General features: G+C 53.8%; 6 protein-coding genes across 6 annotated transcripts; 3 read left to right on the forward strand and 3 right to left on the reverse strand.

Annotated features, from left to right (window-relative positions):
• Positions 1-786: 786 nt before the first annotated feature.
• Positions 787-2,010, forward strand: T310_5228 (3-demethylubiquinone-9 3-methyltransferase; the record flags this gene model as incomplete). The annotated part of the gene is made up of 2 exons (XM_013471888.1): positions 787-1,830; positions 1,912-2,010. The coding sequence occupies 2 exons, from the start codon at positions 787-789 to the stop codon at positions 2,008-2,010; spliced, it is 1,143 nt and encodes a 380-aa protein (XP_013327342.1).
• Positions 2,011-3,850: 1,840 nt separating this feature from the next.
• Positions 3,851-4,348, forward strand: T310_5229 (uncharacterized protein; the record flags this gene model as incomplete). Its single annotated transcript, XM_013471889.1, has 2 exons — positions 3,851-3,937; positions 4,004-4,348. 2 exons carry the CDS (start codon positions 3,851-3,853, stop codon positions 4,346-4,348), a joined length of 432 nt encoding a protein of 143 aa, XP_013327343.1.
• Positions 4,349-4,869: 521 nt separating this feature from the next.
• Positions 4,870-6,752, reverse strand: T310_5230 (uncharacterized protein; the record flags this gene model as incomplete). Its single annotated transcript, XM_013471890.1, has 5 exons — positions 4,870-5,230; positions 5,305-5,522; positions 5,683-5,960; positions 6,093-6,255; positions 6,432-6,752. The coding sequence occupies 5 exons, from the start codon at positions 6,750-6,752 to the stop codon at positions 4,870-4,872; spliced, it is 1,341 nt and encodes a 446-aa protein (XP_013327344.1).
• A 729-nt stretch (positions 6,753-7,481) lies between these two features.
• Positions 7,482-8,936, forward strand: T310_5231 (C2H2 finger domain protein; the record flags this gene model as incomplete). The annotated part of the gene is made up of 3 exons (XM_013471891.1): positions 7,482-7,887; positions 7,950-8,089; positions 8,154-8,936. The coding sequence occupies 3 exons, from the start codon at positions 7,482-7,484 to the stop codon at positions 8,934-8,936; spliced, it is 1,329 nt and encodes a 442-aa protein (XP_013327345.1).
• Positions 8,937-9,816: 880 nt separating this feature from the next.
• On the reverse strand, positions 9,817-12,155 carry T310_5232 (YagE family protein; the record flags this gene model as incomplete). Its single annotated transcript, XM_013471892.1, has 5 exons — positions 9,817-9,869; positions 9,899-10,198; positions 10,293-10,478; positions 10,541-12,056; positions 12,105-12,155. 5 exons carry the CDS (start codon positions 12,153-12,155, stop codon positions 9,817-9,819), a joined length of 2,106 nt encoding a protein of 701 aa, XP_013327346.1.
• An 826-nt stretch (positions 12,156-12,981) lies between these two features.
• On the reverse strand, positions 12,982-15,824 carry T310_5233 (uncharacterized protein; the record flags this gene model as incomplete). The annotated part of the gene is made up of 2 exons (XM_013471893.1): positions 12,982-15,332; positions 15,587-15,824. The coding sequence occupies 2 exons, from the start codon at positions 15,822-15,824 to the stop codon at positions 12,982-12,984; spliced, it is 2,589 nt and encodes an 862-aa protein (XP_013327347.1).
• Positions 15,825-16,641: the final 817 nt, after the last annotated feature.

Raw genomic sequence — 16,641 nt, forward strand, 5'->3', positions numbered from 1 at the left:
GAGATATCGCAATATCTGAGCACGCTTTACAGGACTCAAACCACGCGTTAGACGGCGACGAGGACGCTCAGGAGGGTATCTATAAGCTCCGGGGATTGCTTCGTTTGCTGGAGGTTGGGGTGCAGAGGATTCTGGAGAGTTGGTCGCCTCGGATGCCATTTTTTCTGCGATACGGGGGTAATCTCGATATCGGCACAGACATAGGCTATAATTTCCTAATTAGAAAGTCAGAAGAACCTCAGATATGACAAATTCAGTAAAAAATCGATGGGATTTGGTGAGAAAAATCAGTATTTTGGTGGTTTGGAGGGCTTCCGATACAAAAGTTGCAATTTTTTTGAGGTTTTTGGGGTGCCAAGACTGCACCAAATTTTGCATAACGTAAATCCGTATTCGGTAAGCGGACTGCGTCCAGTCTTGGCATATTTGTTTGCGGAGCTGGACAAACTCCGAATATTCCGCCCGCTGCAATTGCAATTGCAATTGCTTCACTTGAAGCCATTATTTCTCTGTCTGGATTGACAGGATACTGATATTCGTTTTTGAAGTTACTGCAGCTGCAGCCATGGCGTCGTTGATATGAGAGCTTTTCTAGCTAGTACTGTGCGACTTGGCTATGTGAATTGAAGTGAGCTGCCTAGCTTCTGACAGGCACATTCCGACGGGCTGCATGATATTACATTATTTACTTCAGGTGATAACCTAGATTCGGGCTGACATCCAGGAATATTCTATTCGGCCCAGTGCAACTGAATTCTAATAGTTCACTTATTATGACGACTGCTCATGGCGAATCCGTCGTGTCTGCGGGCCGCTGCCCGCAACCTCTCCTCCTCCCTCTTCCGCAACTCGACCAGTCGGTCTGCTCGCTTTGTACGACACCATTCCTCCTCGCCCGCGTCCTCTGTCTCGGCAGATGAGCTTTCGCATTTCTCAGGACTCGCCAGCAGCTGGTGGGATCCGATGGGTCCGTCGCGGGTGCTGCACCTGATGAATCCTCTCCGGCACGACTTTATCGCCGAGTGTCTGGCAGAGTCTTCCCCCGCGCCGCCGCGCCAATTGTCGCCGGAAAAACAGAATGGTTCAGAAGCGTCGTCGGAGGGACTGCGCTATCTCGACGTGGGGTGCGGAGGAGGCATTTTCGCAGAGTCCCTCGCGAGGACGATACCGCTGAGCCGGTCGTCGTCGTCGTCTGTATCGCCCACGAATGCCGCGTCCATCCTCGCAATTGACCCGTCCTCCACCCTCATTAAAATTGCCCGCGATCATGCCCGCATGGATCCGGCCATCTTCGAACATATGCGCTCGGGGCGCTTCCGGTATGAGAACACGACCGTCGAGGCGCTGTCGGAGCAGTCTACGGAAGATACGAGCAGTGCATCATCATCATCATCTCCTGCTGCTGCTGCTGATCGCACCTTTGATGTCATCACCCTCTTCGAAGTCATCGAGCACGTCGACCCAAAGACCTCCCCGCTTACCTTCTTGAAACACTGTCTCCGACTGCTTCGCCCAGGGGGATGGCTGATCGGGTCCACGATCGCGCGGACGGTTCCGTCGTACGTGGTCAACAAAGTCGTGGCCGAGGCGCCGTGGCCGATCGGGGTGGTGCCGCGGGGCACGCACGAATGGAGCAAGTTCGTCAACGCGGACGAGCTCCGCGGCTGGGTGGAGGAGGCGCTGATGAGGGCCAAGGATGGCACCGCACGGAGAGCAGGCAGCGAGGCGCTCCAGGGGATGAAGTGGAAGTGTGCGGGTGTGGTCTACATTCCGGGCTGGGGGTGGAAGATGGTGAAGGGGGGGGAGGACTGGGGGAATTATTTCTGGGCTGTAAGAAAGGGTGTATAGCACTTTGAACAAACGCTACAGGATTACTGTATGTACTGTACTGTACTATACTTTATAGAATAGCTCATTCATGGTTCATGCGCTCGGGCTGACAACTCCTTGGAAAAGAATGTGGTTGTAACTATCGAAGCCTGCATTCGCTATATTGCCATAGGCCCATAAAAGAGATCGTTGATTGTGTTGAGCTGAAGAAGAGGACTGGAACAATATCAACAATGCCATGACAACAGAGAGAGGGAGAGCTGAAAAGAAAAAGGGAGGAGTCAGTCCTTCAGGAAGTGCTTATTAGGTATAGCCATCAGATAGAATTGTTTCTGCAGTCCTGGAGACGGTATCTTAATCAATCTGAAGCCTGACTCTAACAGATGTCCTTGTCTGTGAAGAGACAACAACACCTTTCTTTCTTGCATGTCGCACCTCACGGCACAGTTCCTTTTTTTCAGCACGCTGGAGAGTGGAGTAATATAGACTCGAAGGATGGGATGATACGGGTGAGACACTACTGATATGAATCATATAATATAGGCTGTAAGGTGTGGTGGGCACAAGAAAGAAGGTTGTAAAGCTGCTAGCAACTTGACGTCAACACTGGCAAGTAAGTGGTGGACGTTGAATTGAATCCAAGGATGCCACGCAGTATCTATCTGCTGATTTGACTTTCCCTTGCTTTAACTGCCAAAAAAAAAAAGAGGATAAATGGTGCTCAAGACATTATTATATCATTGACAGTTTGACCTTGCTGTTTGTGGTGTATGGTTTAGGACTCAGTCCTTATTTTTTTTCCCAAAAAAAGGAGACCAGGATATCTTATTTTAATCTTAATCTTGAGCAATGTGTTATGCTGTCAAGCAATTGTGTGTACTCCGTAAACAGCGATGCTCCTTCTAAACTACCTAGCTAGGTATTGAAAGGACGGCCCATGCTTCAATAATGATGGACCTTCCACTGCTTCCACACGTGATGTGTGGAGGAACCGACTAGGCACATACATAAGGTAAGGTATGGCCATCCACGCGACACAGAGCTTACTTCTCATATTCCACACGGATGTACTCCATACTCTGTTAAGTAAGTCTTGGTTGCAGGGACCAAGAATAAGATATCTACCTGTCTAGAGAGGCGGACCGAAATTACGAAGGAAAGCTTAAAAAAATAGTAATAATAACAATAATTAAAAAAAATGAAAAGTGAAAATGAAATTAATCATAGCAATAATAACCTTTACGGAGTACTCCGTAATAATAAAATCAGTGGGTCAGAAAAAAAAGATCCTTCTAGAAGACGCGTAGAACGATTTTAGTGTCGTAGCCCCCTGTCCTAAATCTCCTAATATTGAGTAGGCACCTACCTATTACTCCGTACTCCGTATTCCCAATTTCTCCGTAGTGTGAATCGGTAGTATATACTAGTATTAGTGCTGGACTAACTACCTAAGTAGCCTATTACTCCGTGCATACGTACCTCTGCATCGCGGCTAGTAGCTGGACTAAGTACGGAGTACAGTAGCCTAAGAATCTTTGTTGAATGTTGAGGCGGTGAATATTTATTAGTCTACATCAAGACTGGGACAAGAGAGCTAGTTACTCATTATTAGCGACTCTGTAGAAATGTACTGCACTTTGTACTTGAGGAAATTTGTTTGTTTACTCTTTACACTTTTTTCCCACTTAGAAAAAGGGGTGGTGGGAGGGGATGCAAGGGTAAAGTAATAAAATTGATGCATCACGATCCACCCTACATGATCGTCTTCGACCTAATTCATTGATCGATGACTTGCTGATTCATATACAGAGTACTCCATACTCCGTATTCTATTCTTTCTGCATCTGCTACTAGTTTAATTTGTACAGATCACGAGGTGACTGGACTGCTGAGTCGAAAAGTTCTTGTCTGACAGTACTATTATACAGAGTATGGACGCAGCCGTGGCCAGCCCTGTAGGGCTCAAGGGCTAAGGCACAGACACGACAGACAGGTCAGGCTCCGGGTCTGCCGGCACATCATGACGGAGTTACGTAGGGCACTCCCGTGCGTCACGGGGCGTGCCTCAAGGAGAGTGCTGGCGGGGGCCAAATCCGAGGCTAGACTCGTGAGTGGTGCGTTGCGGCGAGTCGTGTGATGCGGGCCCACCCACCCCTGGCGATCGACAGGCTAGTGTGCTCCATGGAAGGCCGCTAGAAGGCTTCTAGAAGGCTTCTGGAACGCCGGCTGCTGGGCCACGGCCCAATGCGCTGCGGTGGGCGGCTGCGCAGGGTTCGAAACCAGGCTAATGCACGCCCTAGCAAAGCGTGCTCAGCCCATCCTGCGCCCAATCCTTGCCCTTGCCATGCCATCATGCCATGCCTCTCGGACGGCCCGACCGTGGAGTCATGCCCTGCCCCTTTCAGCCTCCCGTCCGGCCTCGTGGAAGAGGTGGACAGAGCGCAACGGTGATCCAGAAGGCAGGCCGCAGATCTGGAGGGGGGAATGGCCCCCAAATACTCCGTACAAAAGAAGATAAAAAAGAAAAAAAAAGGGAAATGCAATCACGAGTGGATGCTTCCCATCCTGACCGCAATTCGAAATTATCCGACTGTCGTGACGTGTGAAGGACGATCTGTCATGACCACCCGGGATGATCTCGTACCCCTATTCTCGATGATCTCGGGTTCGGTCCGATCAAGGATAGCCTTCTAGAACGCTGCGGGATTCCATGACGCTATGGTCCATCCCTCCCAGATCGATCCGCACGCGCCACTGCTGTCGTATTTTGTCATCGTCCTCAACACCCCTCAAGGTTCAACATCCCCTTTTTATGCTGACAAATACGCCATACAACACCTGGGTATTTCTATTTGTCGCAAGCGCTGTACGAAACTCGTAGGCTGCCACGAACTGCTGGATCTCTCACACGAGGAGACTGCCAGAGGCTGCGTTGGGCTGCTGACCAGAGCGGGCTCCATCCCTGTTCGGAAAGCGTGCTACCTGCACTAGCCCGTTTCTTTCAGAGCCAGTTTCATCTTGGAGACTATGCAGACTCGATCAGGAAGGTAGTGCCAGAGGCATTCCGGCCGTTCGCACACTGGGCAGCAGAATCGCGAGAGCTGTCACGACATAATTAATGCCACGCGACAAGACGCATGTCTCGTCAATCGACGTTTTCTGCATCCTCTCCTCCGTAGCAGCACGTACGATCACAGCAGGTTGCGCACGGAGCCCTGTCCCCGACTCGCCGCCAGCCCCTTGCGAGCGGGTCCAGCATCCCGATCTGGTTACGCGGCACCCCATGGATGGCGGCCAGGGCCCAGGGCCTCCGGCTATGGGCGATAGCACGCTATAGCCGCCTCCTGGAGGCTGACATCCTTCCAAAACCCTTCTCGAAGGCCCTGACGAGGCCCGCAGCCTACTTGGCGCATCCACCAGCCAGGCTAGAGCAGCTGCAGGCAAACCCGTCCCACCCACTGCACATCCTCTTACCCGTGATTCGTGACACGACGATGGCCTTTCGAATTATTACGCAGGAGACAGGATAGTCCTCTGATACTAGCGAGGAGACCAGCATCTTGCGGTGTGAGATCAGCACCCCAAATAAGGGGGATCGCAACAGCAGATTTGGACCGCTTCTGGCCTTGGGCGGACGCCACATGTTGTAGCCTGCTAGGGCCTCCCGCACGGGCAGCGTTTAAGCTCGCAGACTATGTGGTGAGCCACACAATTAGGCCACCGGGGTTGTATCAGCCGCAGAGTCATGTCGCCTCCCATCTGTACGGAGTAGGGGATCAACTCAGCGCTGGCCAGGTCGCACAGCTGCGACAACGCTGGGTGCCGTTCCGGAGGCCTGTGGTAAGAGCGTACGTGGACGTAGCAACGAGCCCTCGACCCCAGCACGATCGCGCTGTGCAGGGTAATAGGGCCTTTCCTTGTCACCAGGCTGTAGTCAGCGACAATCACTGTCATTAGGACCGCCCGAATCTTCAGATCTGCGTTGGCCCGTATCCACCACTGCTGGCCGTCGGGACGGGAGGCCGGGGTGGGGAGCGCTGAGGGAACGACCGTTTGGCGCCGCCAGCTCCATATCCTGGCTGTGGCCCTGCTTGGCCCGGTAAGACACCGCTGGTGGAAACGTGGAAGACCTGCATCCCCCGTGGTAATTTCACGGCTACAAGACGTTGCTTCCTGGGGTGGATATGCGCGTGGGCCCGAGTCGAATAAGTACAGTCGTGCGCCCGGACTCCTGCTCGTGCCAAACTGTCACCCCAGCATACCAGCCAGCTCGTCCTGTGGCAAAGTGGGAGCCGCCGCAAAGGCCGTATCCTGCCACATTCTCCTGATCTCGAGTCCCGCGTTGCGCATTCTGGCGTTCTTGCTTGAAAAATAATCCTTTTTTTTTTCCTCTGTTGGGGGCTGTGCTGGGCCTCGTCGCGTCGGCTGTACTGTACAGTACCGTTTTTGTCCTTCGACCGTCACTTTCTCCGGTTCCGAAATCCTTTCTTCAACGACCGCTTTTCCCTTCACCACGGCCAACTGCCCTCTCACGGCCATCCCCCCCGGTTCCTTACGCGTCGACGACATTCGCAATTCACTTAAAACCAAGCTCCTAATACCTGTATGTGTCCCTTGGCTGCCTCTCCGCGCGCTTGCGATCCCTGCCACTCCGCCTTGGCCCTCGTGGCGTGAGCGATTTTCCACAACAACACCTGCACCACCGTTCCCCAACCGGAGCTGCCGTTCTCCCAGAGCTGTTGACTGTGGGGTCGACCGCCTTGGGAGAGGGGTTGCCTGTGGCGCGTGTCTTGGTCGCCAGTTTGCGATGCCTGGCTCCTTCGATCTGTTGACTGAGCGCGCTCTGCTGGTGATCCAATATTCGCAGCACGAGCCCACAGTTCATCGCGCATCTCGTTTGGAAAATTTTTGCTGACGGACATCCTGTAGAATACGTGTTCACGATTCACCTTTGACGACCTCTACAACCAGCTACACCTCGGACTCGAATTCTTCAGACACGTACCGTGACGTACCGGACCGGAGAGTCATCAGTTGGTCAACGCAACTCGGTGACTTTGGACGCGCTGTGTGAGAGTGACTTGCTGGTTTTTACACGCACTGCTGGCCCGGGGCGTTTGTGAAGCCGAGCGACGCGTGCTCTCGCCTCGTCCACTCACATCCCGTTCGTCTGGTGAAAGAATCTGGCAATTTCCGACAATTTCTTCGGACAAGTTGCTCCTTTCTCCCTCTGGCTCTTGCCGCGAGGCTGAAAAGCAAAGTAAGTCACGATACAATTTCTTGGTATCCGGTGTCTTCCCATCGAGACTTGCCCCTCCTTCTCCGGGCGGATCTTGCAACGTGCCTTCCTTGAATGACTCGAAAAGACTGCATCTCATCTGTCGCGCTCAATCTAGTCTAACTTGCTCCTCCAGTTCGTTTGAGGCGGCGTCGAATTAGTCAGCTCGTGCTCCGCTCACCGATATTCTGCCATCGTCGCCTGATCCAAACACGACTCGACCGTCAACTGCATAATACGCAGCCGACAAACCATCGCACCGTTGATACCTCGGACTTGGGAGGAAAGAAAAGGTTCTATTGTCATCACTGGTCCTTCCGCTCGTCGTGGACAGTCTTGACTTCGGTTTCCCAGCTGCCTGCTGAGGCAGGACATGGAGATCACGACCATACTGAACAGAAAAGCTTCAGCTGCCATAGCTGCAGACTCACAATTGCAACAACAACTCGCCCAGGCCGTCCACCTGACTCAAACGTCCTCTGAAATGAGTTCCGAACAGCCCACCTCTCAAGCAGGGGACCACCCCGTCATGTCTTACCCTTCCAATCCTCCCCCTCTTCATCCGATGACCACCATGCCTCCTCATGGAGTGACCCATCCCAACAATGGGGTTCCGGTGATGCCGAACGCGTATATGCCCGGTGGATTCCCGAACAACCCACAACAAATGCCAGCCGCACCCCAGGTGCCTCAGGGTCGGCCGGAACCAGCTCCTCGAATTTTTCACTGTTCGACATGTAACAAAGGGTTCGCTCGACGCAGTGATTTGGCCCGTCATGGTAAGTGACACGTCCGTGGCAGATTCTGGGCCTGTGGAACAATTGGCTGACTCGATTCCTAGAGCGCATCCATACCGGTGTCCGACCCCATGCGTGCGATTGGCCGGGCTGTGGGAAACAGTTCATCCAACGGTCCGCCTTGACTGTGCATATTCGTGTTCACACCGGAGAGAAGCCTCATATGTGTGAGAGATGTGGCAAGGTATGTTGTGCCTCCAAATGATCAAATGGAATTGGAAAGTTCTTACTGACTGGTCATGTTGCAGCCCTTCAGTGACTCTTCCTCTCTAGCCAGACACCGCCGAATTCATTCGGGAAAACGACCGTACAAATGCCCATATGCGAACTGCCAAAAGACCTTTACGCGTCGCACGACACTCACACGTCATCAGAATCATCACACTGGGACTATTGAGGAGGCTGCAGCTCAGACGGAGGCCAACCTGAGGCAGAACAAGGAGCGGTCGGCGCGACCTTCAGAGGGTGTCTACTCTGAAACTGCGTCTACCCAGTCCACGCCTTCACCTGCGCAGCAGGTTCCGATGTCGCTCGGTAGCGAACTTCCGCCGTTGAATGTGCTCCGTCCCAATGGCGAATACTACGTGCCAAACGGATCCATACCGCCTCATGTACGGGGAGACTTCCAACAAGCTAGTCCTCGAGCTTCTCCAACAGCAACGTCCCCATCCCTCTCCAGCTATGGCAGCGCGCCCCATGCCCGGCCATCGATGACCTCGCATCCCAGCGGATATGGACCGCCGCAGCCACTTGAGCCCCCAGCGAATAATGATCATCGACCGAACAGCGTCAATGGCAGCCCTCATATGACAAATATGGGATGGGCGTCGCCTTCGCACGGTAGCATCCCATCGCCGGGATCTGCTCATGACTACAGCTACCCAGAGCCAAACGGACCGGCCTACTCGGGCGCCATGCCTCCTCACATGTACTTTCCAAACTCGACCATTCGCAGGCCCGGCAGCACAGAGCCGGAGAACTACGAAATGAAGCCAAGAGTTGGTGATAACTCGTGGACCACTACGGTTTGAGTTCCCTGTCTGAGACTCGTGCATGACCGACGCTCTTTTAGTGGTTGATTCGTGTATAGTTCTGCTGTACCAGACTGCTTGATTCTGTCTGCTTTTTTTGATTTATTATGGTGATTCCCCCGTCGTCTATTGTCAATTTCCCCTAGCATTATTTCTTTGGTCGCATGTTCAATGTTGCATTTTTGTTTTTGTTTTATTGTTGTCGAGATACCAAGAGACATACGTGGGAACCCTTTGCCACGAGCATTAGCACTGGATGGAGTCCGGATTGAGCGGTGTGTTCCAGTGTTTTGTCCTCTGTTTCTCCTGCCTGATGAGCCGTATGACCAGGATGAAGGATAGATAGAGCGAAAAAAAGGATTTGCGTCTGGGTTTGGGGGGTTTCGGGGTCTGGGTACTGGGTTTGTTTCACCTTTTTTCTTGTGTATTGTTGTGTTAATCTTTGTCATGTTGCTTCTTCCACGTATATGGTTTGATATTATTATTACTACTACTATTATTATTACCCCTAATAATACTCCTTTCTGTGTTTGAGCTCCTTTTTTTTTTCTCCTGCTCATTAATTAATTGAGTGTATTTATTATTTGCTTTTCCCCTCCGTAAAGACATTTCCTTTGTTTTATTAAATATTTCCCAGTGGACACATTTTCAATAGGTAATTTGATCGATTGATCGGATCGACACTGTAAGTAACAAAAGAAAAAGTCGACATTAATTTTTCCCCTTTCATACATACTAACCTAATCACTACACTGCGTAGTTGTACTGTACAGTACAAAAAGAAAACAAAAATAAAAGATAGCGTGCATAGTACTGTACTGTACAGTGCATACTTGTACATACATGCATACATACCAATAATCATTTGTAATTAATTAATTCAAAGAAAATAAGAAAGAAGACCTTTCCTTGCCGCTCGTTTCTCTCTGTTTTCTTTTTCTTTTTTTTTCAGTCCTACATACCCATCATAGAGAGTGCCCCTCCTATACCGCTGCTGCTGCTACTACTACTCGCGTTAAGAGCTGCAGTGGTTGTTGGATCGGGAAACATCGTTGGGCACACGCAGGATGATGACGAAGCAGCAGTAGCAGCAGCAGACGTAGATCGACCAAAGATGTTGGCCACAAGTTTGGCGCCAAAGGATGTCGTGGTCGTTGGGTTCGCGGCGTGGATGCTGGAGAGGAGTCCAAAGCGGAGGATGACTTCGGAGGTGGTGACGAAGATGGAGATGAGGATGAGCATGATGATGATCCAAGTTTGATCTGGAGATATTACTCCGTATTAGTCTTGGCCCGTAGTAATAAAGAATAATCACAAGGGGGTTGGGGGCAGGGACGAGTGAAGGAATATACGTACGAGACATGGTGTTGTCGGCAATCGAGTCGGATAGGATTTCTGTAAGGTCGAGGAAGACGCGGCACCGCTCGTTGAGCACTTGGATGCGAGGCTTGATTTCGAGGTACTCGCGGACGGCAATATAAAGCGGGTACAGGGTCGGTTCGCTCTCCCAGAAGAAGTTGGGCACGTCGAGCATGTTGGATGCTATTTCATGAGTCAAAATTAGTAAGTACCACATGCATTATTCACGGAGTAATTGCACATACACAAGTTGACCTCCACCCGACTCTTAAACAGCCGGCCCAGGATTCGGAACACTTCGTCGCGCTTCATGCCTAGCTTCCCCGTCACTGCTAGCCTCCGTGGGACGTCCTTGGCCGCGGCCATCTCCTTCGCCATGGCTTCTTCAAAGAAGCAGAGCTTCGTGCTCTGTGCGATGCCGTGGCTGATGGCCAGCTTGATCATATGGTCACCACTGCGCAGCGTAATCATATCGTTGTACACACGTGGCCGTGAAATCTCCGTCGAGTACTCGAAATGAAACTCTTCCGTCTCGAAGTCCTCCTCCGGCAACGGCATCGTCGCCAGGGAGATGGGCGGACCCGTCGTGCCGGAAGAAGAGAAGGTCAGATCTGCCAGGATGTCCTTCTCCTGCCGCTCCGTGAAATTCCAAAACACCACTACCCCGTAGCTGAAGACGAACATCTCGGCGATATTGAATACGCTGGCGGGGATAACCCGCTTGACGGGCTTTGGCTTAGGTGATTGATCTGCTTCGTTGCTGGCGGCCCTTTCGCCTTCATTTTCCACCCTTTCGCCTTCTTGATGTTCACTTTGCCTGCCAGGGTCGGCCATGCTGTCATTTCGGTCTCCCCTGTCTTCGCCCTCTCCCACTTGACCGTGGCGACTGCCACCGACTGAGTGCTCGTCCGCTTCTCCAAAGTCCTCTTCATGATAGTCTCTCCGCTCATTCCGCTCTATTTCCTCATCTAGCACAACCCTTCCACCGGCGCCCTTCAGCACAGGACTACTCCGAACCCTGTACCCCCCGCGCCCGGGAAGAAGAGGTAGTTGGTAGGCCACGTAGAGACAGTCATCGTAAAGCTTTGTTCGCGCGCTATGCCACTCCTTGAGGAACGAAGTCGTTGCCCCCATCTTGTATGCTTGCGCCGTGCAGTACGCCGTGACGCGAGCGAGCTTCTCTGCGCGACGGGCTTTGGGAAGTCGTTCCGCGTAGCTCTTAGCCTTCTCCGGCGGCATACGACGACGACGCAAGGCTTCCTCCTCGGCGAGCAGGGGCGCAACGTCATTATCAACACCAAAGTCGCCACGAAGTTTCTGTTGCGCCGCCAATTGTCGTCTCAGCGTCTCGGGATCCTCATTCCGCTCCTCTGCCAGTCTCTGGACAAGTTCTTCATCAACCTGCTCCTCCTCCAACAATTCCTCTTCCTCTTCTCTCACCCCTTCCGCTTCAGTCTCTGGCAGCAAGACCAGCTTCTCCGTGACTTTGGTGGTCCGTGGGGGCAGACGAGCCTGCGCAGCCAATCTTCCTGCTGTTCCCACCGCTCCAGCTGAAACACCAGACGGGTTGCCGATAATGCCGCTGGAGGAAGAGAGGCGCGAGCGAGGCCGCATCTGAGGTCGTTGTTGCGGAGGTCGCCGCTGCTGCATGGAAGGCACGTCGGAGGCATACTGAAGGACATTGTCAACAGTGATCAGACGGGTAGCTGGCTGGGGGCGGCGAGATGCGCGCTGCTGCTGCTGGTCGCGAGAATCAGTGACCTAGACGGCATCAGTATGAAAGGCCTCCAAGCAGTTTTGGGGACGCACGAGCACGGTTGGGTTCCGCCGGGGGGACTCCGGGCCTTTGGCAGGAGGCATGGTTGGAAATCGACGTCGACGAGGACTTTGGATTTCAACTCAATTCAGTGCAGTCCCAGTTGTTCTCTATTTTCTCCTTTTCAACCCGCCATTTATCGGATGTCGTCGCGCTCAATGCAGCTGGACACGAAGATATCCTGCTGCCCGCAGGTGTGACTTGAATGGATGCAAGCAGCACGTTCGCCAAGCTCGACGATCATTGGCACGGACAACTTGGGCTTAGCCTGCTTCCCCCATGGGTATGACGTCGGTGTCTGTAATTAATTACCGCGGCAATACGCTAATGATACCGGCCCCAAGGATCAGTAAATTACCGCTCTCCGCTAGTTCTCGTTTGGCCACGTGCCTTGGCTGGCCCGAGTGGACCGCTCGATTTAGTGACCCGACAGAGGGGAATAATAGACCGTTACGATCTTAGACAGGCATGGTCTCGAAGTCATGCGAAATACACTGTAGAAGCTCTTTGTCTGATTACTTTTGTCACCGCCTATTTTGTCTTTCGCTATACAATACATTTGAATCTCAAGAGTTCTCCAAAGCAACACCAGTAGTTGACCACAAATCGCATGCTAAGTACGTCCGTCCAGGTCGAATAAAAAAAAAACCCCTCATTTTAAGGCTGGAAAAAGCCATAGAAAACGCCACACATATTCTGTATCCAAAACTCCCATGTAGATGACCCTTGTATGTGGAATGCCTCCAAAATCGTAGATGAACCAAGCAAAACAGGAAAAACGTGAAACCAAGGGGTAAAAATAACGATAAGCAAAAAGTCCAGTCTGGACGCTGGCCCGGGATTCAAATCATCTCATCATCGTTCACTTCGTCACCCGTTGCGTAGTCGTCGGTCTTCGTCCCAGATCTCCTTCTTCATTCGTTGCAGTCGAATATGCTGTCGCTGGAGTCTTTCCAGTTCGGCAGGCGGGGGGTCGGGATGAGCCGCCAACGAATCATGCAGGGCCCGATACTTGGCGTAGTACTGCTTGAACCGCAGCGACTTCTCCCGCAGCTGCTGACGGAGCAATTCCCGACTCAGAGGAGGCGAGGCACTACCCGAACTAGTGCCGCTGGGCGACGGCGAGCTGGCCGGTCGCCGCCGTTTGGCATCGACGGCATGCCCGTTTGCGTGTCCAGCAAACTGCGAGGTGGTAGTGGGGGTCTCCCTGTCTGGCGCTTCCTTCCGTTTGAGAGGGTTCGTCATCTCAGGCGGCGTCTTATGAACGCCGTTCACTTTGGGAGGATTCTTGACTTCAGTGGAATTGGCCGACGCTTTGGGCCGTTTCGAGACTTGAGTGATCAGCGGTGATGAGCTTGAGGAGCTCGTCTGACCGGAACCTCTTCCGGAGTTGTCGAGGTTCGAGGCATTCGTGGGAGGTGATGACGCCAATGGCGAAGGCTTCTGCGGAGAATTTGGATTGGAGGGCCGTGAAGATGACGGCAACGTCTTGGAAGCCGTTGCGTTCGTGCTGTTGGGGGTGGTTTTAACACTCTGGGACTGGGATTCGGGTTTCTGTTGTGGTTTCGCCGTGGAGGAATGGGGATCAGGTAATGTCTTGGATTTGGAGGAGGAGGAGGAAGTAGTGGTGGTGGTATTGGTGGTAGTCGTCGTTGTCGTTTTAGTCGTGGGAGTGACCTTGTCAGATGCGGTTGATGCGGGTTTCTTCTCAGGTGGTGGTGGTGCGTCAGGCATGTCCGTATCCTCGTCCGAGTCATGGACATATTCCGCCGATTTGTATTTCCCCTCCGCTTTACCTGTCGTCTTCTTTTCGGTCTTCTTGGTGACGCGTCCGGTCAAAGTGGAATTTTTCCCCTTAGCTGCAGCCCCCCTCTTGGTGCTATCCTTCTCGCCCACTCGTTTCCTCTGTGTCGTGCCTCCCGATTTGGACGCGGAGATAGTCTCCGCTGCTGTCGGAGTCAAGCGGCCGTTTGTCCGATCGGTCTCGTTTCCTGTAGCATAGCCTTCCTTGCCTGTGTCTTCGGCGGCATGCACCTGGATCCGGGGCGTGGGGGCCTTCTTGATAGGCCCTGAACGGAGGTCCAGACGCGACAAGACCTTCCCTTTCCCTCGCTCCTCCTTGGGTAAAAGCATCTGCCATAGCTTGTCCGAACGGGAGATACGCATCCGATCAAACGCGGAGATGGCATTCTCGATGGCCTCCTGCCGGTCCTCCTGGGTTGGATACGGAAAGTTCCATACGTCGAGCTCCCGGTATGCTTTGTCTTTAAGGTCGAATTTCTCTCGATCGAGGCGGTTCTCCGTCGCGTATTTCCGGGCGAGGGTCAGGCAGTCCTCCTGCGAGGCGCGGGTCTTCTGGGCGATGAATTTGATCGATACAGCACGAACTGCGAGTAAATGGATAAACGGAACTCGTAGTGCTTCGAGACGGATCTTCTCCTTGCTCTGAGATGCCGGGGCAGAGGTGGGCGTGAGAGCTGGGACGGAAGCTGGGGAACGAGCCACGCCCAAGGCTGGGCTACTGGGGATGGAGCGATTGCCGGCGTTCTGAAAGAACCGTTCCTTCGCGACATCGATCTTGCTGGTGGGCATGCGAGCCAAGCTGGCAGCCTGTCTCCCCGTTGCAGATCGATTGTCGCCTGCACCCAACGCCCGCACGTCCTGAATATTGGTTATCAGAGGGGTCTTCTTTGACTCCTTGCCTCGCTCGAAAGCACTCAAGCTCTGCTCGAGGTTGGCCAGAGCCTCATCTGTGGCAGCGGTGGCCACCTGAGCCTTCTGGACCTCGAGACTGTGACTGAGAACGCCGGTGAAATAGAGGTTCTCCTTGTCGGCCGGGTTTGATCGGTAGATCTCTGATCGATGGATTTCGGGGTGGGAATGGAACTGCTGGGACTTGTTGCCGTAGTAGAGGGTCTGGTGTTTTCCCAGACGGATGCGAGCTTTCTGGTCCTTCCGCAAGGACTCGACCAGCTCGTCCAAGGTGCTCTGGGCGAGATTCAAGCGCATGATCTGGGTTGGTCTGGCGGCAGCATCCGGGGAGACATGGCCGGGCTGGTCTCCTCGCCACAGAGACAGCCCGGTCTCGGGGACATCGAAGGCGGTCATGGAAGAAATAGAAGGCAGGTTCGAACACTCAGGAGATGAATTGAGGGGAGGAGGAGGTCTGGCAGCAAGAAAAGCTGCAGGTTCAGCTACCGGGTGCCACGGGAAACGACGCCCTGCCACTCCATAGACCAAGGCTGATCAGGGAGACCGCAGCAGCGTAGACAGGACGGACAAGGCCAGGGTAGAGCAGGCTTGCATTCATGGCAGGACAAAGAAGAACAATGGAGGATGGGGGAGCTGGAGCGGCGGGTGAAAGAGAGGGCCGGGGAGGCCGTGAGGGAGGAGAAGCCAGGGCCGGCCGGGGCAGCAGGTCGTGGTCCGGCTCGACTCGTTTTGAGTGGGGAGAACAGCGGTGCTGCTAAGGTACCTCGCTGTCGGGAGGCGTGGGCCCGCGGGAGCCAGCGTAAGGCCCGCCCTGCAGCGCTGCGATTCGCCGGCGCCCGTCGATGCGGCGATGCGGTCGATGCCTCCAGGGCCGGACAGGCGTCTGGCAGCGGCTGCTCAGGCGGCGTAGGGCAGCGGACGAGCTGGAGCTGCTCATCCAGCGCTGAAGCTGTGCTGCTGGCCAGGACGAGTATCTGCTGCGTGGTGGACATCATCACCATCACCGCATGCTGGGGCAGGCGTGACAGTACGGTACGGATGCCCCGTCCGGAAGCCAGACCGTTCCCGGGCAGGGCTCGCCAAAGGCGGCGACAGTTGCCGGAGCAGAGTTACAGCTAATTACTGTAGACTCGTGACTGCTGCTGGCCAGTGGCTGAGCGCCCGTGCAAAGCCACGCCAGGCTCGCGATCCAGGGTTGAGTCGCGAGTCTTCTATGTCCCCGCATCCAGAATTGCTGAGAACTCCGAGTTTAAGCCGGAGTGCTCTTCTTCTGCGCCTGGAGTGTACGATTAATTAAAGGAATCGACTAGCGAAGTGTTCTTCATGCAGAGCTAGCTAATTATGACTCGCTGTCCGCGCTCCCGACACTATTTCGGTACCTACGCCATCGCGATGCCTGTGCCAGTCAAGTGGCCACGGCTGCCCCCACCGCTATGATGCCTGACGCCGCCGACGACGACGACGCAGCAGTGATTCATCGCAGGCCAGTGGCAACCCTTCCGGATGCCAATTGCGATGACTGTTCAGCTGCTCAGTCGATCGTATGAGGCGTGCCTCTGACTGGGCCCTGCTTAGTCAGACACGTAGAGTCTTAGTGCGCTTCGGAAGGGACAGCCGTATCGCTGCATGCCCGTGCCATGCCAGTCGATGGCAGCGCTCGCCAGACAGGACGGACGAGTGGCTCAATTATTGGGTCCCTCGCTCTGTCCCTGCTGTGTTGTATCGTGCTCGACAGCATCCTTGCTTCAGTGCCCGCCCTGATGGACAGCACAGGGCACGAAGGGCTGCAGCCCTTCCACGAGGATCAGGATCGCCTCG

This window comes from Rasamsonia emersonii, assembly GCF_000968595.1.
Source record: "Rasamsonia emersonii CBS 393.64 chromosome Unknown ctg1118621760261, whole genome shotgun sequence".
NCBI lineage: Eukaryota > Fungi > Ascomycota > Eurotiomycetes > Eurotiales > Trichocomaceae > Rasamsonia > Rasamsonia emersonii.